This window comes from Dromaius novaehollandiae, chromosome 4, assembly GCF_036370855.1.
Source record: "Dromaius novaehollandiae isolate bDroNov1 chromosome 4, bDroNov1.hap1, whole genome shotgun sequence".
NCBI lineage: Eukaryota > Metazoa > Chordata > Aves > Casuariiformes > Dromaiidae > Dromaius > Dromaius novaehollandiae.
The window spans coordinates 83,968,566-83,993,171 of record NC_088101.1 but is presented as its reverse complement, the minus strand read 5'-3'; the positions used below and the strand labels follow the sequence as shown (position 1 = coordinate 83,993,171).

General features: G+C 37.1%; 1 protein-coding gene across 5 annotated transcripts in view; it reads left to right on the top strand.

Annotated features, from left to right (window-relative positions):
- The window catches only part of CTNNA2 (catenin alpha 2), a 466,069-nt gene that overhangs the window by 45,784 nt on the left and 395,679 nt on the right, over positions 1–24,606 (top strand). For all 5 annotated transcript variants that reach the window (XM_064511622.1, XM_064511625.1, XM_064511624.1 and 2 more), the window contains one exon: positions 9,060–9,166. In XM_064511622.1, the coding sequence (XP_064367692.1) occupies positions 9,065–9,166 (102 nt within the window). In that variant the 5' untranslated portion in view covers positions 9,060–9,064. The remainder of the gene's footprint in view (positions 1–9,059; positions 9,167–24,606) is intronic.

The following is a 24,606-nucleotide window of genomic DNA, read 5'->3' as shown; positions in this document are numbered from 1 at the left end:
CAGTTCTGTGATATTCTTTTTAGAAATGTGATGGCCAAATAGTATTCATGATGCGGCAATATGAGTAAAATGGCCATCATAGTGTTAACGTGGTCACACAGAGCTTTTTGGAAATGAAGACAAAACAAAAAGGATCTGGCAATTGGAATATTTTTCTGTCTTGTGATGGATTTAAGGTAAAGTAGCAAGTTTTTCCAGGTGCAATACAGGAATATTATATTTTGATTGAACCAAGTATGCCATCTACAAAAATTTTCAGCAACACGTTTTCATCCATTCACTGAATGGAATGCTAGAAGGGAGAGATGTGATTAGTGTAATCACCTGCATAACACACATCATATCTTTTAATGAATTAAGTCCTGTTTGAAGTAGTCCATACCTTTGGGGAGGTAGAGGAAAGTTCTGAATTTAAAATAACCAATGATGGAGAATCCATCTCAGTTCTTTGTAAATTGTTCCTTGTAAATATTTTCAATAGTTAGAATATTTTAAAAGTTGTTTTTTTGAATTCATAATTTGTATAGGTTCAGTTTTCACTTACTAGATTTTAGCATAGTTTTCCCTGGATTGAGGAGTCTGTAATGATCATATTTTTTTTTCTAATATCTAAACTTCTCACAATTAAAAATCTGTAAATCTATAATTACTGAGAGTAATTTTGTAACCCTTCTGTAATTCTTTATTAACAGATTCAAATATCTGCTTTTCCCCATGTATTTTATGTGGGAATGATGTTGGGTTGACAATCTTACTGAGGTCATTCTGTTTTCTAGTTTCAAACATAGGCACTTTTTTTTTTCCCCCCTGGTCTTCTGCACTGCTTTCAGTGCTCCAGGTTTTAATGAAAATCAAAATTAATCATTTGAGCAAGTTTTAGTCCAACTGTGTCATAGATGAAAGAGATTAAAGGCAGGGTCTGGGAAGTATAGTCTCTGTCTTTAAATTAGATTTTTCCAAAGTTGGGCATAGGTTTTGGGGGAAACAGATACAACTCTTTTTTAGTTATTTTGATTTAGCATGTCATTTGCACTATTATGACTTTGGATGTCATCTTTCAGATTAGGAATTGTTTGTGTATTTTCTGATTGTCTACATTACTCCTTTTCTTTTGAATAGTGTCGATATTCCCTTTGAATAGAGTGCCCCAAATAAGGAATGCAGACCTTTATTATCCTTTAATTAGGTGAATTCTTTGAGAATATAATAGTGGTGTGATTCTTATGTTGTATTGCAGTATTTCAGGACTAACAAATGAAACTGTAGCAGATCATGCAGACACACAGCTAGGGAAGATAAAAGTTGATGGAAATCATCATGGATGGCTATATATGCATTGTGATTTATTTAAAATGTCCGTAAGCAGAATAACAACATCAGGAAAAGTTTCAGTAATAAGAAGTCAGGTGGAACTAAGTGACTTAGGCTTCTTGTTTCCTTCTTTACACAGTTTTGCTCTATCTAGTTTTTGGATTAGTGGAAGAGTGGTAAATAATTAAAAGAATTGTACATGGGTCTTCTATCAGAGTATCAGGCCTCTGAATGGGCTTATGAGGGATAAAACAACTTAAATCAAATATGTACACAAAAAGAACAGATTTAATAAAAACAAGGTTAAACAATCTGGATTTGCCTAAGATTTTTAGAAACTTGTCACAGAGGCAGTTGATGATCAAGGTGGCGAATGCAGATGCCAGCAATGAGACAATATGTGCACCTCTAAGTTGGTGGGAACATTCAGAAAGGTTATCATTAATGGCAGTAAATTCTTGCAGACGGAAATGTCAACTGTGCTCCCACAGGGCTTTGTTTGAAAACAATCCTGTTTCATATATTAATTATAGAGCTGGAAAATGGAACAGCTGCTTCTTCCTAGTATTGAAATTTGTAGATTTTAGAAGGGCAGGAGGAGATTGTTGTCATCTGCTAAGCTGCAGTGAAATTGTAGAAACTTTGGGCTCGTTGCGTAAGTAGTCAGATAAATAAAAGATTCTTTTCAGAGCAGGAGAATAGTGTTGCATCTGTAAGAACAAGAGCAAACCCCTCTTAATTAAAATAATTAAAAAATAGATAATTTTGAGCTTAATGAAGCAGAAAGGCACATAGAGATGATACTACAGTATTGCTGCTGTGGTGGCACTGGAAGGGAAATGGGCTCCTTTAAAAAAACAATCAAAAACCCCCCAAAGCACTGGCTCTCTGTAAGGAAAAAATGTAAACTACTTAATCTGAAGGTAGAAAAGGCTGATGTTGTGGAACGAGGAATTGTCTTTTGGAGAAATGAAGAAAAGCTATGGGGAAATATAGACGAAATGTTAATTGTAGTTTTCAACTATGAGGAATTATAAACAGGATATCTTCAGTGCAAGGATGACCCCTATATTCAGAAGCTTTCAAAATCATGGTTAGGCACAAGTTCTAGTTTTGTTTTGTTTTTTTTTTTTTTTGAAGAACTGTTTGAATTTGAGATATAATTTCTGTGTTGTAAAGTGAGCAAACATGGCTTAGTTTAAACCAAAGATACTTAATACATTTATGCTCCAGTGACAAGTGCATTATATGTGCCAATTTCATGCACTGAATAAAAATCATGAGAAGGTGTAAGTAGATTTAGTGACTAAAAGTTTAATTTTTTTTGCAAGGTGTGAGAATGAATTAATGTTTGTCTTAAGGAGAAACAGAACTTGGAAAAATTCTCCTATAAGCAGATACATTACTAAAAAGGAGGGATATTTATGGAAATTTGTCATAGCTATACATTGTTCCATAATCCAAATAACATATTATTTTGCTATAAGTAGAGATTTGCAGTCATTTTGAGGGAAATATGTCGGAGAGAGAATGCGTTGCCTAGGACCTGCGCCAAGGAGCTGATTTAAAGTCTTTTGGTTCTTCTGGGCTTTTGATATGACCCAAAGTGAACCAGCACCGGCGAGGTAGTGAGCTCAGAGGCTTTGATCACGGCTGGAAATCTGGCAAGGTTTGTATTAGGAGGCACTGAAGAGCTGTGTGAGTACTCAGGGACACTCGCAGAAGATCTACCACTAGAGTTTTGGGTGTTTTAGGAAGCTGGGATTTCAGGAGAGTCTGGGCAGTGCCAGTGAGGTCTCTAACTCTCGCCTAGGGTGTTGATCTTCTGGATAGTAAAGTCCACCTGCAAGTTGGAGTCATAGTCCAGCTTCCTGTCCCAGGACCACCGCAGGTTCCTTGGCCTCATAGTTTTGTCTAAAACTCTTTCTGAAATGGGCCTTACAGGGGCTGGATGAAGCATGAAAGTTTTCTGGAGCAAATGGGATGAACGTTTGTATGACCACTGCCATGACATGGCTTTGGCGTGCCAATACTAAGGTGAGAGCCCATAGCCAATCCATGGCTGCAGAAGTGTGAGCCTTTAAACTAGACTTATTTTTCTGAGCTATATAGTAGATGAAAACAATTTGGACATTGCCTGCAGCTAGGGTTTGCAGTGAATTTTTGAACATATTATTACTGTTTTATTTATAGCAGAGCAGGAAACAAGTCATGGAGGTGGGTGTAGGGGAAGCGTGCTATTACACTGACCCTTACACTGCCGTTCACACTTCCCCTGTGAGGTCTTTGTGATTTCTTTGATTTCTAAAGGCAGTTTTTTCTCCCGACTCGGTAAGGCTTTGGTGTAGGCAGTTGCCTCCAAGAGTGAGCTGGTGAATATGACTGAAAAGTGTGAGTGACTCAGTCATTGCCTTTTTATAGCTTTCCTGTTTCTGTGTCAGGTGACTCCATGGTCACCTTCCCACCGGCTTTGTTACCAAGGTAATCTTTCCCTTGTCAAGGCCATTTTCTCCATTACAAAATGGCTTTTTGGCTAGAGGTGTCTGTGTTTGCATAATGGACTGTTTCCATTTAGAAACTTTGTTTTGCTGAGACCAGACAAGAATCTCAACCCAACATGGAGGTGGAACAGAAGGCAAGAGGGCTTCCAAAAGGAAGCTGCAAGCTTAGAAAAACTCAAATAAAAAAATCTCTGCGTGGTTGGGCTCGGGCATGGGGCCTAAAGGTTTATTTTGGCTTGTTTTTCCCGCTTAAGTTTTAGGACAAGAGAGAAGAGATGCTTTTATGAAACAAAATAAACATGTATGTCAAAAATTTTTTGTTCAGACAATATATGCCGCAAGGTATTGCTACAGTCTTCTGTCAGTCTGATTAACCCAGAGGGAGGGTTTCGTAGCCTGTATACATCGCTAGTATTTCTGGCATCCCGGTTAGTTTGTCCTGTGCTCCAGTGTAACCATAGCAGGGAATATGGAGGCAGCTTGCACATCACACTGCTGTACAGTGCATTTTGCTGCTCAAATGTGGACGTTTACAGTGGTTTAAACCATTTGTGGAAGTGCACCGTTAGTTTGGGAATGGAGACTGTAGGTACAGTGAGATCATGCTTGGAGTAAGAGAATCGTATGTAAAGCATTCCTTTTTTATGTTCCATATAAATCTCTTGGAATATAGGGCTATTATAAATTCAAAATTTGGAAGTGAGGGCAAAATTATTATTAGTTTGGTTTGGCCTCCTCTTTTCTCATCTTACTCTTTTTCTACATTGCTGGACATCTTTCTCACCTATGAAAACCATTCTTTGCCTTCTAGTAGTGGATATCTTCTGTATCTGTAATGTTCAGCATTGCAGATAAGAGCTGGACTAACAACCAGCGGCTTGTTCCAGACTGGCAATGTTCATATTTCTAGAAAATTAACAATTTCCTTCAGCAAACATTGCTTTTGTTCACATAGAGTTAAAATATTTTTACTGTTAGGTTTAAGTTGCAGCATAGAAATGAGATACGCTGTCACTTGTAAGCAATTTTTTGAAGATTGGAATGGACATTTTGGTAAATCTCCAGGAAAGCAGGTCTGCTCTGTAGGAAAACAATTATAGTGTGATAGACAAAGGTAATTTTGCATGCAGAATATGTTGATTCTGTAGAAGAAGGTTCTAAACAGTGAAATGCTGCTTTATATAAAAAGTTAGTGAGAAGAGTGGTTGTATGATTAGATATTTGGGGCTGCTGTGTTGATGCAGAATTCTACTGCAGGAATTAGATTATGGTCCTACTACAGGCACCCACTCTAATGAACTGATGATTAAAGTATACAGTTATTTTCTTTATAGATGATACTTTGAGGGCAGGCTGCCTGAAAAAATGTTCACATTGAATAATAGTTACTGGCCTGGATAGGGAAGAGACATCTCTGTATTGCTGCATTTTGTAAACAGATATATTTTGGTAGATTTTTTGGGAAAATAAAGTACAGTTAGACAATAGGTTTTCCTCAAATATATTATTGAAAAAATACAGAGCTAGTTTCAGGATTAGGGTGGCAATCACCTGTGCAAAACCTTTCATCAGAAGTATGCTGTCTAAAATACAGTATTATTACATACTTTCCTTATTTGACAGTGTCAGATTTCAAGTTCAGACTTAAAAAGTCACCCTCTGCCGGTAGATAACATATGTGGACAACAGAGAATAAATTTCAGTGAAACTTCTCAGTGTACTGAGAAATGCCCTCTTCAGTAACCATTCAGAAAAAGAATGTGCAAACTTTAATTCAATGAGATTTATCCCCCAAACAGTCAGTACATCTAAATTACAAAGGCTGGAACTCAAATGAGAAACCAAACTTCATATTTTGAAGATTGGGTTGTTGTTATTGAGCATTTTAAAAAACGGCAATCATCCTTTGAATGCTGGAAACTCCAGAGATAAACAAAAAATGTAAACCACCTAGGAAAATAATAGATATTATTCTAGCCTGAAATGTAATGGGAAAGGAGGTCTGTCTCCCTTGTGGCTATTTTTGTTTCCTTCTCTCTATCATAATACAGTTTTATATGAAAAATGTTATGTGATGCTGTTATCCTCTGTCAGCAGAGCACATAGGTTATCTTCCTTACAGGTACTGGGTATTGCCCAGCCACGAGCCAGGTGTAAGCTGTGGAGCAGTTTGTCTGCAATGAAGTGCTTGAGGCAGGTGGTTTGGGGGATATGTTGGTCAAAGCAGGAGTAAGATATGGTTAGCATCCTTTCTTTCATGTGTTCATATATTTGGGTAGGTAACTCCTTTTCAGTCTTTTGTCATTTAAAATTGTTATTGTGATAGCAACTAGAGCAGTGCTGAGGAGGATGTACCAGATTTGACTTTTTTCTTTTTGCTTGTTTGCTTTTGTGGGCTAGATCTTGCAGCAAACAAAAAAACCTTTTTATAGGTTCATAATGACACTTTTTATTCTATGAATTTTTTAATAGTTGAAAGCATTTTTTTGCCCTTTCATAATGAATTTTGAAGGATTTCATTCTATTTCTTAGGTTGAAACTGAGGTTTTTTGATTATAATATGGATGATCAATTGTTTCATCTTTTGTTCATCTGTATGATTGTCAGTTCACTGAAATGAGTTTGCTTTTGTAGGCTTTGGACTGTGTTTAATATCATTTTGCGTAAGAAAGCATATTTTTGAGTACACGTTAATAGTGAGAAAAAACACGCTTTTTTAAAGGTTCAGAGACTATATTTTACACACTTAAAAGGTATCGTAACTTATAAAGTATTGACTAACATCATCGTCTACTTAAAACTTGCCTTTTCAATATGGAGGTCAACTGCAGTAGCAACCATCATTCTAAGAACAGAAACTTGTAGGTGCTGGCGGATGATTAAATGTTGTCTATCAGAAACTCCCCTGTAACCTCTGTGTTTACCATGTTTACAGCACCTAAAAACTGCCTCATACTTTTCTCTGATCACCCAGATGAGTGCTTTTTAACATTGTCCAGCATAAAGCCTAACAATTTTTTGCGTAAGAGTTATTATTTTGCCAAATAATAGTAATTTTAGAATACACTGGATTTTACCAGATAACTCTGTTATTAAATGTTTGTGAAGAAGAGAAGACAGAGGTCTGTTTTTATGTGTTTTTATAATTACTCTGATTAGAGAGTTCAGATACACATTTCTTTTTTAGCAAGTATTTTACGTTGTCTGCTAGTAATACGGTTAAAATCTTTTGCATAGGCTTGCCAACCTGCTAATTTCAAATGACAGTAATTAGTCAAAGACGTTTGCCTCAATCAAACAATGGGACTTATTTTGAGCATACTAGATAATATTCCTAAGTACTGAATATATACCTTTGAATTAAGCTTTATAAAACAGATTGCTGTCCAAGGAGTAACGGCTGAACATGTTTTGATTTTTGTTCACTTAAATCTTTTTTTTTTTTTCCACATTACTGAAATCAGTTTATCAGCTAGACACAGACAGTAAGTTAGCTGAAGAAAACAATTTTAAATATTTGGGATATTATGTATAGAGGACTTGATTTTGATCTCTCTTATGCATTCTTATGTATTCTACGTTTATGGCACTTTCTTGTTTTTAGTTTATAATTAAAATACAGGATATATTTAGACTAGAATTATTTTAGATGAACACTTCAGTTTTGTTTTGTTTTTGATGGGCAAGCTACTTCACTTGTACCATTGCGTGTCATCAAATACTTACTTGTATCACTTTGAATTCAAAGTTCAGAATCACAGGTTGAGGTTGGAAGTGACCTGTGGTGGTGGTCTAGCCCTACCTCCCTGCTCGAGCATAGTCAGCTAGAGCAGGTTGCTCAGGACTGCATCTGTTGGGTTTTGGGTACCTCCAAGGATGGAGACCCCTTAGCCTCTCTGGGCAACCTGTTGCAGTATTTGACACCTTCACATTAAAAAAGTTTTTTTTAATGTTTGGATGGAATTTACAGTGTTTCAGTTTTCACCCATTGCCTCTGAGAAGAGTCTGGCTCTGTCTTCTTTGCTCCCTCCCTTCAGATATTTATACACTTTGGTGAGATCCCCCTCAGCCTTCCCTTCTCCTGGCTGAACAGTCCCAGCTCTCTCAGCCTCTCCTTGTATCATCCTTTTGGCCCCTTGCTGGACTTTCTCCAGTATGTCCGTATCCTTTTTGTACTGAGAGCCCAGAGTGGGACCCAGCACTCCAGATGTGGCCTCACCAGTGGCCGAGTAGAGGGGAAGGATCACCTCCCTCGACCTGCTGGCAAGGCTCTGCCTAATGCAGCCGAGGATGCTGTTGGCCGCCCTTGCCACGAGGGCACATTGCTGGCTCATGGTCGACTTGTGCTTCAGGACCCTTGGGTCCTTCTCTGCAAAGCTGTCCAGCTTGTGTCCTTCTCTGCAAAGCTGCTGTCCAGCTGGTTGGCCCACAGCCTGTACTGGTGCACAGGGTTATTCCTCCCCAGCTGCAGAGCATTGCACTTCCCCTTGTTGAACTTCATGTGGTTCCTATCTGCCCATTTCTCCAGCCTGCTGAGGTCCCTTTGAATGGCAGCACAACCATGTGGTGTATCAGCCATTTCTCCCGGTTTTGTATCATCAGCAAATTTGCTGAGGGTGGATGATGGATGAGATCCCATTGTCCAAGTCATTAATGAAGATCTTGAATAGTGCCGGACCCAGTATTGACCCCTGTGGGACACCACCAATGACTGGTCTCCAGCTGGAGTTTGTGCTGCTGATCACAATCCTCCAAGTCTGGCAGTTCAGCCAGTTTTAAATCCATCTTACTTCTTGAAAAACTGAAATTGCAGATAAATTTGCAACTTCATCATCTTTGTTTTAAGGCTTGCTTAAACCTTTAAGCCTATAAGAGTCTTCAAAATCTTTTTTGTTTTCAAACGAGTACTGCCATTCCTGGTCCAAGATCAAGTAATCATAAATATTGTGGGGGGTTTCTTTTCACAAAGCTGAACAATGTTGTTGAATTATTTCAGGCAGCAAGGTAGACACCTATTTTTAAGAGTATAATTTTCTGAATATAGGTGTTTAAGGAGTCTCTAGAACTGCCAGGGAGCTTAGGAGTTCTTGCGAGTGTGGGAAAACTAGCAATATTGTGAAGAAGTATTTTATACGTAAATGGAAACAGCATACTTGCTACTCTCCAAATAGGAAAATTATCATCTTATATGCACTATTTGGATATTGCATTAGTAATATTTGTTGGTTTTGTGTCACTCTGTTCTAGGGAGTATGACTTCTGCAACTTCACCTATCATTTTGAAATGGGACCCCAAAAGTCTGGAAATCAGGACTCTCACAGTAGAGAGGCTACTGGAACCACTTGTTACGCAGGCAAGTGTTTTTGATTTATTTTGCTTCTTTCTTTAGCATGATGTTATATGTACTCATTATATGTAATTATCTTAATAACATTTTATAGTAAAAAATTAAATAGTTTGTGTTCATCTCTAGTAGAAAGTTCCATTCAAATTTGTTTAGAAGTTCTTCTAAATAATTTATGATCTCGAAGTATGAGGAGGCAGTTGTGCTCATTTTTCAAAGCAGTTTAGAAATTAATGAAACAATCAGTTTAAGTTAGGGATCTGACTGAGCACATGCTCCTTGTCTCTTACAGTACTACAAAAGTAACTGTGCTAGTAGAAGCTAAAACATCTGTCTGATCATTTCTAAATGGTCCAAAAAGAGTAAGGTGGAAGTGATCCCATTATTTAAAATACCCAAGTCATTTTTCTTCTAGGAATGCTAATTATATTAAAAATGAATGCCAGCTAACCCCATCTGTCCAACAACCTGTTATTAATTATTTTCTTATAGATAAGATTATATCTATATTATGTATAGATAAATAGATTGTGGACCTTAAGATTTGTCTGCTGAATAAAAGTGTAGGCCTTCTATTTTGAGTGAGACCAGACTTAATGATGCTTTTGTTATCAGAATAAAACTAATATTAAGCATAAATCCCTACTTTTCTAATGCTCTAAAAATAATGTCTGTGTATGGTTCCTGTGTTCCTTAAAATGAGTCACTGTAGGAAGAAGTTATACCTGTTCTTATTTCTTTAAGTTTGAGGAAAAATTACTTTGCATTATTTTTCTTCAAGTTTTTCTGGAAATACAAATCTAACACTATACGCAACTTTTCAGATGCAAAGGCAATTGAAGAGGTACAGGTTTCACTTCACATAGCTGTTGATAACATGATAATTAGCTTTCATTACAAATGCTGACAATTTTGTTGTTGATTTGGAAGACAGGCTGTAGAATCTGGGAGTCCGTGTGATAATAACTGAAAAATAGGTTATGAGTTCTCTCTTTCTCTGGTCCTGCTGCTGGGGTGGGAAATGTAGCTGTTGTTGGCCTCATAATCTGTTGTGAAAAGAGCAGTGGATTGAGTCTTCTGTGAGTATATCTCCTATTTTCCTTTCACTTTGATTTTCAGCCCAAAAGCAAAAATATCGTTGGAGTTTCATGGTGTCTGAAGTTGTCTGGGTAAACTTTGGTTTGGCTAGATTTAAGTTTAAACACTAGCACTCCTCTACAAAGGCAAGTAAAGAAATCACAAGGTGAACTACGAGGCACACATTCCTTCAGTAGCGTAAACTAGGGTGCCCCAGATCCTGAAATGACTATTTTGATGAGGAGCAATACATTAATATTTTAGCAGTTTTTCAAGAAGGCTAGAGGAAATAATGTACAGTCCAGATCTGGAAGGGAAATGTTGAGCTATTGTATTATTCAAAGTTTATGATTACCTACGAACTGACTTCTTCATTTCATAGATTCATAAATAATATTCCCATATATAAAGGACTTCTTGAACATAAAATTTTTTATACTAGAGAAATAAATTTTACCTAATTTTCCTCTATATTGAATCCTATGAACATGCATTAGTCAAACATAGTTTTTGAGAGATGTACAAATATAATCTTGAAGGCTTCAAGTGATTAAGACTGCGCAACTCTCATATTATGTTTATTTGATGCACTTTTAGCTTAAGCTATTCAACTGCTCTTTTTGTTTTTCTCAGATAAGCTAAGAATCATCCCAATCTGAGGGCTTTTTTTTCCCCTCTTAAAATTGCCTATACAGTCTGAACAAGTGAAGAATAGTACCTAATTTACCTGTGGTCTTGGATAGCACTTTACCTGAAGTGACAGCCTCCAAAAGATACTTTGCACATGTTCCATGTTCACAGATTTGGACATTTTTAAAAGAAAATTCAAACCAGTCTACTTTCCAAAGAAAGCCTCTAGTTTGAAAGTTTCTCTTGGTAAATAGATACGTAAATAAAATATTTAATCCCTGCTCAGTTAGAACTCCGAAGTCCACTGAAGGTTCATAAGAGCTGTTTAGTATAGATATCTTAGAGATGTGAAGTTCTTTTAATTAATTAAAAACAGGTTCACTGGGTAGAGAAGAGAGACTAATGGCCACAGACTGCAACAGAACTGTTCCTGAACAAGTTCCTGAGCAACCTGATTGAACTTGGAAGGTAGCACTACTGATTAGGAGGTTGGGGTAGATGATCTTATCCTTTACAACCGAAATTTGTCTGATTCTATGTTTTTTAGCTCACTATGTTTTATTTTGGCATTGGCACTTGAATACCTAGACTGTCCTCTTCTTGTCCAAGCTGCATAGGATATTGGGGAACATTTGAAAAAAACTCTTTAGCCTGCAAAAATGTCAGTCAACCCTTTTTTTGTATATGTGAGGATTTAGGCTCTGAACTCGGTGTATATATAGGTGCATAAAAAAGTGACAGATTTTCAAACTGCTGAGCATCCTCTGATTTCTACTGAACTTCTGAAGAGTAATGCAGAAATATGGTGTGGATTTGAAAAAGAACAACTGAGTGAGTCAGGAGAGTGGTGCATTAAACTGAATTTTAGACAAGCTCATTAGTGTTCCAAATGAGAAAATATGGATAACCTATGAATTGATTTAGAAAAAATTATAAGACAGGAAGGTTGTCTGAGCTGGAGGCAAAAAAATCCATTAACTGATCATGAGACTGCATTAGAAATGACAGAATTGCATTTATTCTAGGAAGCCTTGAACTAGCAAACTAATTAAAACTTTCTCTGGCTGTCAGAGATCTAAGAGAACTGGAGCTTGCCAGGGCACCCATTTTTTCCTTGTTGTCATGTTTAAAGAGCAACAGATATGCCCTGCCACCTGTCTTTTTCACATTACTGTTACTGAGATTTTTGTGAGAAATGTGTGATTGAGAAATTTATTAGAATTTCTCCTCAAGTATATTGAATTTGTCTAATGATTGCAATGTGTTTCTGTTCTCTGGCTTCAATATCACAGTCAACTAAAAGCATAAAGTAATTATTATTTCTTGTTAATTTTGTTTTCTGGGAGTTTGTATTTTAGCATTTTTAATTCCATTAAATTTTTATATGGATATGTATAACTAAAAATATTTGCTCAAGGAGTAGTGCCGTCTCTTCTCGCCTTTGTACTTAGTAACCAAAACGAACGACAACTTTTGTCAGACTGTGGATTGTTTCCATGAATGGTTTGTGAATTTTGATAAATAAATTACTTTTTTAGGAAAGGCTTAAATGCCTTTTCCTGACATTTTTTGTGTAGCTTCCCTTACCCTTTGTGGAGATTGCCCATAAGGATTCAGGGGATAGTTTTTGGTTTCTGATGGTTCTGGATAATAATTAAATACAAATATCAACTTTTAATGCAACTTATTGCCTGGCCAGAAATATATGTTAAAGCCAAAATGCACTTTTTTGGAAAAATACCAAAAATACTCCTGTACAATCATATGGAAAAAAGGATCAAGGAGTTTATATAGTTTTGAAGATAAGGTATGAAATGCTCTTCTGACCAAATGTCAGTTTTCTGATGTCAAACTGTAGTTCTTCGCAGTAGCTTTTCCTAGGTATTTTAAATAGCAGTATGAAAGTTCTACAAATGTACCTGTTTTTTCAGGGCCATGCAGCAACAAATTTTTGGAAATTGTATTTCCTAAGTTTTAACTGAGACTGTTTTTACCTTCTTTATCTTTTCATTTCCTTCTGGCAAAATTTTTGTAGAGCATTCATGGATATTTACCACTGAACAGAATGTTATTAAACATGTTATTAAACTGTTCTCCAGCTGTGTATTTGCTATTTTATTTTTATACAGGTTTTAATAGAGCATTGAGCCTTCTCAGGTGCATTTAGAAGGCTTAGCATTATGTTTTTCTTTGGTTGGGAGAATAGTGCCACAGCATTTAAAATTGTGTAACAGAAAATACAGAACTATTTCTTATTATATTTTTACCTGTGTACTTAAAGAAAAAAAGAGAGTGAAATATATTATTCCCATTTTTAAATTAAGCTTTTCATAAGATAATGTGACACATTATTGGCCTTCTGGTTCTGCGGGGACAATTCTGTATGGCAGTTCATGGGTTTTTGCCATCAGAAATTTAAGAGGTTTAATATAGTAGCTTAGAATGAAACAATATGTCGCATGGCAGATGAGGAGCAGTAGTTAATCACAGGTTTTGTAATTTTTTTCTGTGTAGTAATACTTCAGTAAAATTAAGTAATCTGTATCTATAAAATAGACAGGTCATCAGTTATCATTCTAATTTACTTTAATTAGCGCAATGTATGCATGAACTCAGAACAGTTATGACTGACATGGTGCTTTGCAGTTTCTCCAGCTTTCAGTTTCATGTTGCCTTTGAGTAGCTCGTAATCAAATTCCACGAAAGAATCTCACGTTTCAATTTAAAGAACTGGTGCCTGATCCAATTCATTCTATGTTTTGAAAATGGACTGATTTCTGTATTGTTATGAAAAAAGTATTTTTATTCTCAGCCATCCCAGTTATTCAGATACTATTTGTAGTCAGTGAGCCTGGATTTTATTATATTTGAACCCTAAATCTGGTACACTTACTAATCTCAGCAGGAAGTGTATTATTGACTGCTCTTGTTGCGGAGCCACATCTGAACCACTCCTGTGTGCATGCACACACGCAAACGCATCCAGGATACCTTCAGAGGTTTGTGAATGTGCATGCATGTTTAAAACAGTTTTCAGAGGAACAGTTACAGATAATAGAAAATAGTATGCCTGATGCACTCAAACTGGGTTAGTAATTGCACAGAATTTTTGTGCAATTTCTGTTTGAGAGCTGAATTCAGTTAAAGCAGCATGTGAGTCTTTTGCAAGACAGACATGAGGGAAAATCAGTTATAAAGGCGCACACTCTCTCTCTCTCTCTCTTTCTCTCTCTCTTTTTTTTTTTTTTTTACCATTTGAACTCAAGGTCCAAATTATTATTTTTAATTGAATAGAACTATTTTCCACTTGTAAAATAATGTTCTTTTTAAGCTCTGGGTCTGTTACAGTGTTCACAAATTTGTGGTATTTCTGGGAATGCAGGAGGTTAGACTGCACATCCGTCAGGCCAGGCGTGGACCAAGTAGCTGAGGGCCGTTACTATCAGGGAGTCAAAGCTAGAGGCCATCAGCAAGGGATTTTGGAATTTTTCTTTTCTAACTGAAACTGAAATTGAAACATTATTTTTGAAGTGTTTTTTCATTGAGCAGGAACCAAATTCACCTAACTTGCTCCAGTGTTATTCTAGTTAGCACTTAAAATGATATCTGAACCTAGAAGTAGCAGGTGCCTATTTAGCTCAGGATGTTTTTGCATCCACTGGAGTCTGCAAAGAAATGCCTGCCGCATTCTGGCCATCCCCGTTTCTTCTTTGTCATCTGAGTTACTAACATTGCTTGCACTCGCCACAATGCAGCACGATGGCTACGTCTCTTCTGCCACACATGCCAATATAGAGGGATGGTGAGAAATTTTATGTTCTTTTTCTAACACAGCTGGAAATGCAAATGGTGCTTGGACTCTAATAGGTTTGCAGGAAACGGTGACTGAAAAAGCCCACGGCTAGAATGGACCTATTCTACCATGTTACTCTTTGTGTTCTTAAATGCTAGATCTTTCCATCCAGGGAGACAGTTTTTGATCTGGTTCCAGGTTACCAAATCATTAGTGGTTCAAGGTTGCCAGACAGGTACAAACTGGTTTTGGCTTTACAAAACCGTTTTATCACAGTTTAACTGAGAAGAAAAGCACTGACTGCTTTGACTCTTCAGTCAGAGAGGTGGTGCCCTAATGAAAGAGGCTGGCGGCATCCCAGTACGGCGTGACTGTAGCCCAGTGCGGCGAGGAAGTTTTGAGGAGGAACTTGCTTTACGTCTTTGCTAATGTCGTGAAGAGCCATAGATCTGCATCAAGTCAGCTGTGCGCTGTTGTGGCATGGCCTTGACTCGGATATGGACAGAAGACGTGCTCTGTCCCTGCTACAGGCTGGAGCTCTGCTCACAGCTTGTGACCCACCCATGCTCTCAAAGTCAGAACATTTCTCTAGGTCCAGAAACGACCTCTTCTCATCAAAGCCAAACCAACAGAGGAGATGCAGTGGATAAATATGTGACTAGTGGCAGTAAAACATAGCTGAATATCTCGCCATAGCAAACTTAGAGGTGTTTTGCCAGTATTTCCAGTTGCTGCTCCACCATAACAATGAATGAATTGCAGTGGCTGGATTCTGGGGGGGAAATTGGATGAATCTTCCCCATACTGGTAGGGCATTTGTCATGAGCTAATGCAAATAATTGCATAGCTAAAACCTAGGAAAGTCTGTGATACTGTCTTCATCCTCCCTCCTGAAAGAGGACGGCCTGGCGTTTTGAAACTTGGAGCAGTTTTTGAGAAGTTGTATATCGCCTGGAAATTCCAAATACAGGGAACATCCAAAAGTTTCAAGGGAGAATTGGCTTTGATTGTATCTTTTGCTGGTTTGTTTTCTCATTGTGTTTGGAAAGCAGTTACATGTTGTGTTTTTTGGGGGGGTTGTTTTTTTTTTTTTTTTCAAAATATCATATGAGCTAAATGTCACATCCAAAATTTCTAATTTTCTAAAAATCTATGGCTACAATTATATTGGTAAATAACAATCATTTCCTTTTATGTCAAAAATGCTAATTAAAGCAGAATAGACATATCAATTTATTTTTAAAAAGATGATTATGTAGTTAACAGCCATTCCCATTGTTTAATGGACAGTAGGCCTTGCTGGAAAAGAAGTAATGAATGTAATGGATTTTCATTTTGATTGATAAAGAAAAGCCTGTTAGATAATAAATTTATACTTATTAACAGTATTTGGCATGCTAATTTTTTTAGTGAATAAAATAGAATAGTTCAAAATTATATTAGCAAATATAACTGCTGATATGATAACTGATACAATTATAATTAATAGTTTTAAGTTTATGACAGTTTTATAATGTACTTTTGAGTGCTTAGCAGGGGGCTAACTTGGAAAGATGTTTTTTATAGCACCAAATGCAAATCAAATGTATTATAAATAATGCCAGTCACATATGCTGTATGACCAGCAAGTTGACTTATTTTTTTTAAGCAGTGCCTTCAAAATAGCTGTTAGGATACCCAACTGAATATGAGTTCAAAGTAGCAAAAGATAATGTGATCCTTAAATGGATCAGATGGTAGCTATTAAGTGAATTTAGTGAGACAATATTATTGTTATAACGTAGCATTAATGAGAATATTATTGGAACGCTTCCCCAATCTCAAAAATGATGTTGACAAATTGGAAGGAGATCAACGGAGAAATAAAGAATGATTCGAGTTTTGTCTTTTAATGGCAGACTAAAGACTTTGGATGTATTCTTTTATATATCAGTAATGAGAAATTGTCTTAACTTACAATATGGGTTTTAAGACAATTTCTGATAGTACCTACAAAACAAATAATATTCTAGAATTAATGTAAACTGAATTCAAATATGGGGTTCACACCCTGAAATTAAAACAATGATGTAGAATAAGAATTTTGGAGTAAGTACTTATGTGAGTAAGCTGTATTAAGTCAAGAGGTGTTATGAGCTCAGTCTGTATACGCTTCTGTATGAAGAAAAAAGTGTCCTTGTAGTGAAGGGTTTCTTCGTATTACAAAATCCTGTTACTGGAAGCTGAAGCTATAAATAAATGGAGGCTTCTAACAACATGCCCACTGAAATAGTTTTTCTAGAATCGTGGACAATTCAGTACTGCCAAAGTTCCTTAATTAAGAATAACTTAAATTAGCTGAGTTAACTTAATTAACTTAAATAATTCAGTATTTTTCCAGAGGACATGCTTTAGGTCTGTCAGAAATTATAAAATTAGGGAAAGAATTATTGGAAGAACAAAAATATGTGCGATGGTATGCCCTCTCCTTTATGAATCAAGGAGAAAGCAAGAGCAGGATTGTTTCTTTTGTAGATCAGACTCACCAGAAAAAAAAATTGTATGCTATGTGATTAAATATGTATACTTCTGATGACTGCCATAGTCTTTGGATGAGATATGGATATTAAAGTTTGTAATCCATTTTAGCCTCCTGCCTGAGTATGATGTAAAAATTCTATTCTCTTTTACATTGACTTAATTTGCTACATGTCATCATTGATCGTAAATGCTAGGCTGCAAAATAAGCCTGCTTACAAAAAGAATACGCTAATAACAAGGTTTGCTTTGGACTGTTAATTAAGATAATTATTATAGATCTGTGCTCTGAACAGCAGTGATTTTTTTTGACTTCCCTTCTATACATAGAGCTGAAGATTGGCTAATTTAAGCTCAAAGAATTCAGAGCATGGATACATGGATCATTTAGTTAATTTCTTTCTTATCCTAATTTCTTTGGAATATTGATTCCATTCATTATTAAGTATACACATTTCTACCATATTTTCTGGATTTGAATACATTTTCTTAGCTATCTTTGAATCTTTAATAAAAGGCGATAGTATAGAACTAGCAACATCAGACTTTTTTGCTTTGTTATTTTTAACAAAATGTTGCTTTTCAGCCTGAGAAATTTAGAAATGAATTGCAGTTGAGTTAAATTAATGCCTTTGCCTTAATCATATGGTCAAAATGATCATATTTAGTTTCCTATTTGCTAAATTAATATTTCATGTCTTTTCCCACGACCTCATAAGTGGTCACTGTTCTTGAACACTGTGTCTCGTAGCAGCAAATGCTTATATTGTGAAGAAATATGCTCTTCTAGTTGTAGGCAACTGTCTCTTTCAACGGGATGATTAGTATTTTCTCCTTGATGTATTGACATTTTTCTTTCATTTAGAATTTTTGTAACTACTGCTGTCGTCATTCAGTACTCATTCATGAGACTTCTAAAATCTTTCACTATCGTATAATGGGAGTATGAAGCATATGTAACTCATGTTTAGCCCGTTCAACACAGATGTGTTCAATATTGTGAAGATGACTTTTGAAGAACGTTCAAGAAATATTGCTCTGCTCAGCAGAAGGTTTCATTTTGGCAGATATTTGTTTTTAGAGTAAGCCTTTTTAAATTTAAAGGGAAGTCAGTACTAGCATTTTCACTGTCGTTTAGTTTATTAGGTCAGTTACTTGTTCAAATTTTCACTCCTAGCTGATAGCTAGCTCATGAATAAAAGTATATCGAGCAAAAAAGCATAATCATAACAAAGTATTTCTCTGAGGTCTTCTTTTGTGTCAATATTTGAGAGAGATGAATTGATTATATATACCCTTTTAACCAAGAAAAGTGTCTTAATTTTACCTTAAGAAACTGTTAGTGTGGAAAAGGATAAAATAAAAGTAATTCCTCCCACACTAAGAGTTACTGCAGGCATGAATTTTCAGATCTCACGCAATCTGCTCTCCTTTTCCAAATCACCCACCACAACACTGACATTTTAGACGTGTGGCTGAGCCCTGTCCTGTGTTGTACCACTTGCTCGGGGCTGCAGCTGATTTGATGGACCGCAGAGTGGATGAACTGTGGCCCAGCCCTGCATCCCAAGCCAGGTTGGTGCCTCCTGCTTTCACTTTTCTTGGGGAGCAGCCTGCTGTAGCCCTTCGCCCTGACATATGACCAAGGACACTTTGTTGTTCTGACCGGAGATCTTGCACAACTTCCACATAACCCAACTCCTCTGAACACTTCTCTCACACATCTGTATGTGTATCACACCATACAGCATCTGAAGATTTCCTTTTTCAGCATGTATGTGAATCGAGATGCCAGATGCCTCTTGTTGAATAAATTCATCCAAGTTCTGGCAACTTTAATAACCACCTTCTCCCTCTCTTTTCTCCCTTTTCGCCCCTCCCTACCCTTTGTCCCCACTTGCAAAATCTTGACAACATATGACATATTCTACCTGTGTTTCCAGATTCAGCTTTTGCTTGTTTTCCTTTCTTGCTGAACTTTTATCTTGCTCATCAGCACGCATTTGGGCTGGAAGGGGAGGTGGGGAATGGATGGATCCTTTCTTAACAGGCTCGATCATGTTCTTATCCTGACTTATCAGGGAGCAGTTGTTTTGCCAAGTCCAGATCTAGTGTATTTTTTATTTCCTTCTCAAAACAGCAGTCAGAAACTCCAGCTTTCAAAATCAGTGTATGCCGCTTAAGGGCATGGATCTTTCAAATTGCAAAATGATGGACTTGCCCTGTATTGCCCTGTGCAATGTCTACAGGTTGCTTTTGCTTTACAGCACACAAGCTTTACAGCTTTCCGTTCTGTAGTACAGACCTACTTGATGCAACTGTGATGGTGGGCAGCACTCTTTCATTCTGTTTAGAACAATTTCAGGCAACAAGTGTGTCTGTACAACACAGAATTCTAAGGATTTTTAGGTTTAGTCAGACTTTTCATAGTCAATTAAGTATCGCATTAGTGAACACATAGACATATGCAGTTTTTCTGCCTTTAAAGATGGGGTAGACCTTGCAGTAAGGTGCACACAATTTTCTTATTCTAAAACACTATCTTCTTGTAAAAGGGTTAAACCTTATGTTTTTAAAGAAAGATTTTGGAGAAAGGAGATTTGCAACAGGATTTAATCTTCCTTATTCATTTCATGTTGCTCCATAGTGCTGAAAATGTATTGTACCTGCTTATGCTAATAGCAAGTTCTTTTATTAGTAGGTATTCATGTAGAAGCATAAGCAATCCAGCATACTGAATGGCTACTGAATATTGAGCTGTTTCCAGGGGATACGTATTAATCTATTCAGATTTTCCCAGCAAATTACACATATCTGCACACTATAGAGCAGAACGATTAAGCTTTTACCTCACTGCTTGAAATAGTTTGATTAACCATATGTTATTCTGTAAGGTTATAGTAGTACAGGTACAAAATCGTAAAAGCCAAGGTATAGATCTTTGTTTTTGAAGAGAAGAGATATCAGTTATTTTTTTTCCCCTGAACACTTGTCAGGTGGTTTTTCATTTTTCTGAAAAAGTGATCTGCTCAAAAACCTTGAGGAAAATGCATGCACGAGGCAAGGCTTATTTTGTTTTCTTCCCCATCTTTAAATGTGCTTCCTTCATATATTCCTCCACAGAAGATCTCCTTGAACATTTCCATGAACCTCTGAGAGCTGTACCACTTGTATTTTTCTTTCCTTTTAAACCGAGGGCCCCAACATTTTCATGTATGTACATTATGATATTATTTACTACTGGAATATTGTTGATTAAACCAGTTTGCGGTACTGTTTTTATCCTTTGTAGAAAAGGAAATATGCTTTATGTGAGGAGTTCTCATCTGTCATAACTGGAGTAATTGAAGTACTGTTAGAGTAACTGAAAACATGCAGGTCTATTCTTACTATATCACTTATTCTGACAGTTAGTTCATTTTATAGTGTGGGCCATTTGCTTTTTTTTTTTTCTTTTCAACCAACTTTTGTGCAGAATAAACTCACTGACAAGTGGACACCTTTATCAGGGAGATTCTGAATTCAGCAGCGTTCTGGTGTGCTTGTTCAAGGTGGATCAGGATTACGTCATTTATTTCCATCCAGATGAATGCCGCTTTGTGGACATGCCATCTCATCCAAAGCATATGTTTAATTGCACTATTACTAATATCCGGAACTTAGTAATGACACTAATTGTGCGTGTGTGTTTGGACACAGAACAAGAAACTCGAGGCTGCGAGCTGCCAGCCTTCCCTCCTGAGCAGCCCGTCTGTCTGCTTCCCCACGTGGCAGGCAGCTCTGGGGACAGATGCTCCGACTGCCTTGCTAGCTCACCTGGTCAGCTAAAGAGCAGTTAGGAGCAGTATTTTCTGGGTCATCATTTGTTGTTAAACATCTCAAGCTTTTAGCATCTTCAGTTGGGACAATTGGGTTAGGGACTTACCTGTGCTCCCAGCCTGATTGCTAATCCGTCTGGCTTTTTTTTGAGTTCACAGCTTGCAGTAAAGCAGGGTTGAAAGCTGCAGTGCTTTATCATGGAGAGGGAAAAGATGGCCTGCTGTTCTGAATCAAGCTAAAATTTAGGAGCCTTAATACTTAATGAAATGCAATCATCATTCCTCAGCCATCGTTAGTTTGGACCATTACTTGAAACTGAAAAGGCCAAACCTGGGTTTGAGTTAATTGTACCTACATAATGTGCTAGACCATGTGTTTTTGTTTTTAATATATCCTGTTACACAAATATTATAAGTTCTCTGAACAGAATGATCAGAATTTTGCATATTCCCATTAAAGCCTATCAACTTTGATAGGTATTTACCAATAGTATATAATACAGAATGATCTGCTCCTCAAAGAGATTTTTTTTCTCTCTCTCAAAGGGCACATTTGTGAGCATTTTATTTATCTTTCAGTTTGTTTTATTTATTAATATTATGTAGAAAGTACAGGAAGTTCTTGTTAAAGAAAAAGGGAGGTTTTGTTTATGACACAGTAACAAAATTGCAGCCGTTGCGCTGATCTTTAGGGTCCTTCAGGGCGGTAGACAAACTGTGTAAGAGGAGTGGAAATTATTACTGCAATCGTCATTCTAGAGCCTTTGCTGGTGTTTAAATTTTTGTGAACAAAAGTTACTAAGCACTTTGAAAATGAAGACTGAAATTTTGAGTTCAATGCAGTAGTCACTGCATAATATTTTATACATCTTTAATCAGAGCTTAGTTCTGCATGTGTTCTTCACCCTTTGTGCCTTTTTGTTGGACTGCAATAAAAGAAGAATAAAATTGGCATAATCAAGTTATTCAGTTGCTTTCTCTCTTCAAGTGATTGGCCTAGTAGTTCTTTCTTTAAGATTATAGGAATATCTTCAATTAATGTGAAAGATTTTGCCTCTTTTGGTTCAAGTTTTCTGTTTTTGTTTGCTTTGCCACTGTTTCATTTGTACAAGTGCAGCAATAGCCCTGGAGGTGAGATGGGCTAGCAGAGACATTAAATGTCCGTATATCATTTATTACACATCTCTTGTGGAAATGAGATAAGAGACCCATAGTGTTAGTTTGCACTGAGCTTTGTAGGTACTCAGAGCAGTGTATTTTTATTCATATTTTTGTTATAGAAATCGCAGTAGAATTGCATCAGAAACTAAGTCAAGAGAAATTAAGATCTGTGTGATGCTTTTCTGTTCCTTAAAAGTGACACTCTTAACGCTGCTTTGCCTTGAAGCAGGATGCGTCCTCCAGAGGTGTTGTGTCTGCAGCCTCTCCTCCCGGTATTCTGTGGAAGCAAGGGAAGCAGGACTGACAGTTTTCTCTCCAGGGAAGTAGATACAACCTACCACAGACTGTACCTGCAGAGCTGCGATCAGCTCTGCAAAAGGCTCCGTCAATGCTTTTGTGAGCTGATACCCCCCGAAGTCGTATTAAGCGGCAGGAATTTGGCATGTACTTTCGTAGAGAAATGCGATTGCTGCTCCAGTGAGGAGTCAAAGTGCAAGCTGCAGTACGTGACTCTGGGTGAAAGCCGAGAGAGCTGTGAGTGGCATGCCTCACTTTGGCATTGTACATCAGCTGAAGAAGGTACATGTCAAGGTTGTATTCACATGTACTCATTAATCCATTACTCAATTAATTCCTTATTCACTTGAGTCCTTATGATACTTCAGACCAAGGATTTCAACGACCACAGCACTTGCACTTTTGTCTGGAGTATTTTATTCTCTGGTACCATACCTTTTATATGTGTGCTAAGATCTTACACGGTGTCAAGTGACTTATTACGAGGTACATACCACGGTCGCGTCTAACTGAGAAGCAATTCCTGAGTCACTAGCCCAAGAGCTTCCAAGGAGCCACAGCATCCTGAAGGGAGGCCTGGAGCATAGCCAGCAGCTGTGGCCACAGTTTGGTTTTTTAGCATGCTGAGAAAGAGCCAGACAACAACCAAAACCTTTCATTTTTGGCTGTCATTTTCTTCTTAATTCCAAAGAAGTATTTGTCTTGCGAAAATGTTCTTAAAAATGCAAAACCTCTCTGCTTTTCAGGGCTCTATATTCTGATAGCGCAGAGGAGTTCATTTTACAGAAGGGATTCATCTGTCCAATTTCACAGTCAGGTGCAACTTCAGAGCTGCCCTGAAGGACAAAACCGTGACCGGAGAGGTGATTATCTGCTGCTGCTTCTGCTGACCTACAGCTTTCACTCTATTCGACAGCAAGCTTTAAGGCATGATAGGGAAGCCATATGATCTTTATGTAATATAGTCCTTGCATCTCCTTTTCCTCCCTGTCTCCCGTACGGCCCTGTGCTTTTGCCAGCTGCCTGGTTTTGTCACCAGGTGCTATCCTGTGCCAAAATAAAACTTAGCAAATTGCTTGTCAAGAAACTGTAATTAAGTGCTTTCGAACTGGAAGGCAAACAACAGAAAATATTTAAGCTCTCATTCTTCGCAGAGATGAAATTTAGTAAAGACAAACATTTTTAGAACTTCTGAGGTGATGGTTTAGAAAGAGAAGTTTAATTTTAGATTTTAGCTTCCTGTAGTAATTTTATGCAGGGTTATCTGACTACTCCCATATGTCTGGACTATTTCTGTCCACTCCTTCAAAATACTTCTTTTGGCCAAAGTTTTCTGTTACTACACCATGGATCGATGTCCTGTGATAATTTCTGTTCTTTTTCCTCCTTCCCTCTCCTTCCTGGTATAATTTGTGTGTACTCTAGGTTCTTTTAAAATCAATGCGTTTACAAATTATTGCTGCTCCTTTTAATCCAGAAGTTCTCGTCCTTCAGACCGCACTATTTGGAGTTCCCTGGGGACATCTGGTAGCAGTTGCCATCCTTGGGGACATCGGCTGCCTAGGAACATCTGATTCCAGGGTAGTTGTTCGCTGTTCACTCTGACACAGCTTTTGCATTAGTGTGTTTTTTATTAGAAGTGCAGGAAAGGGCAGAAATCAGCAGGGCTGCATTTTCCAGTTTAGAAATTTCTGTTTTAGAGAAAAAGATTTTAGTTTAACAGGCTGTTGGATTGGATTCAGTGGCTGGTTGTATATTGAGTTTCATAAATCTCATTCATTTAATGGAAAATCAGTGGCCAGTACAATTGTTTCTGTATACTTGGCAATCCAGACTTCAAACTTGATTACAGATTTTCCCTTGAACTGGCAAAAACTTAGGCAGTGTCAGTTTATACATATATTCTTTATGCTTGTTTTAATGAGTCAACTGCACTTCTAACATGCATGTCTTTTCATGATGTGGCCATAGGAAAGGTAAGGCTACCAAGGTCACATATTAAAAAGATATATATTTAAAAGTAATATATCCTTTTTTATGATGTCACTTTTTCTGTATTCCCCAACACTGTATAAAATAGTTTGTTATTTTCCTTGTCAGTGGATGCTGTAATTTTTATAAGATATATGTGCCTTGAGATTATATGATTCACTGTG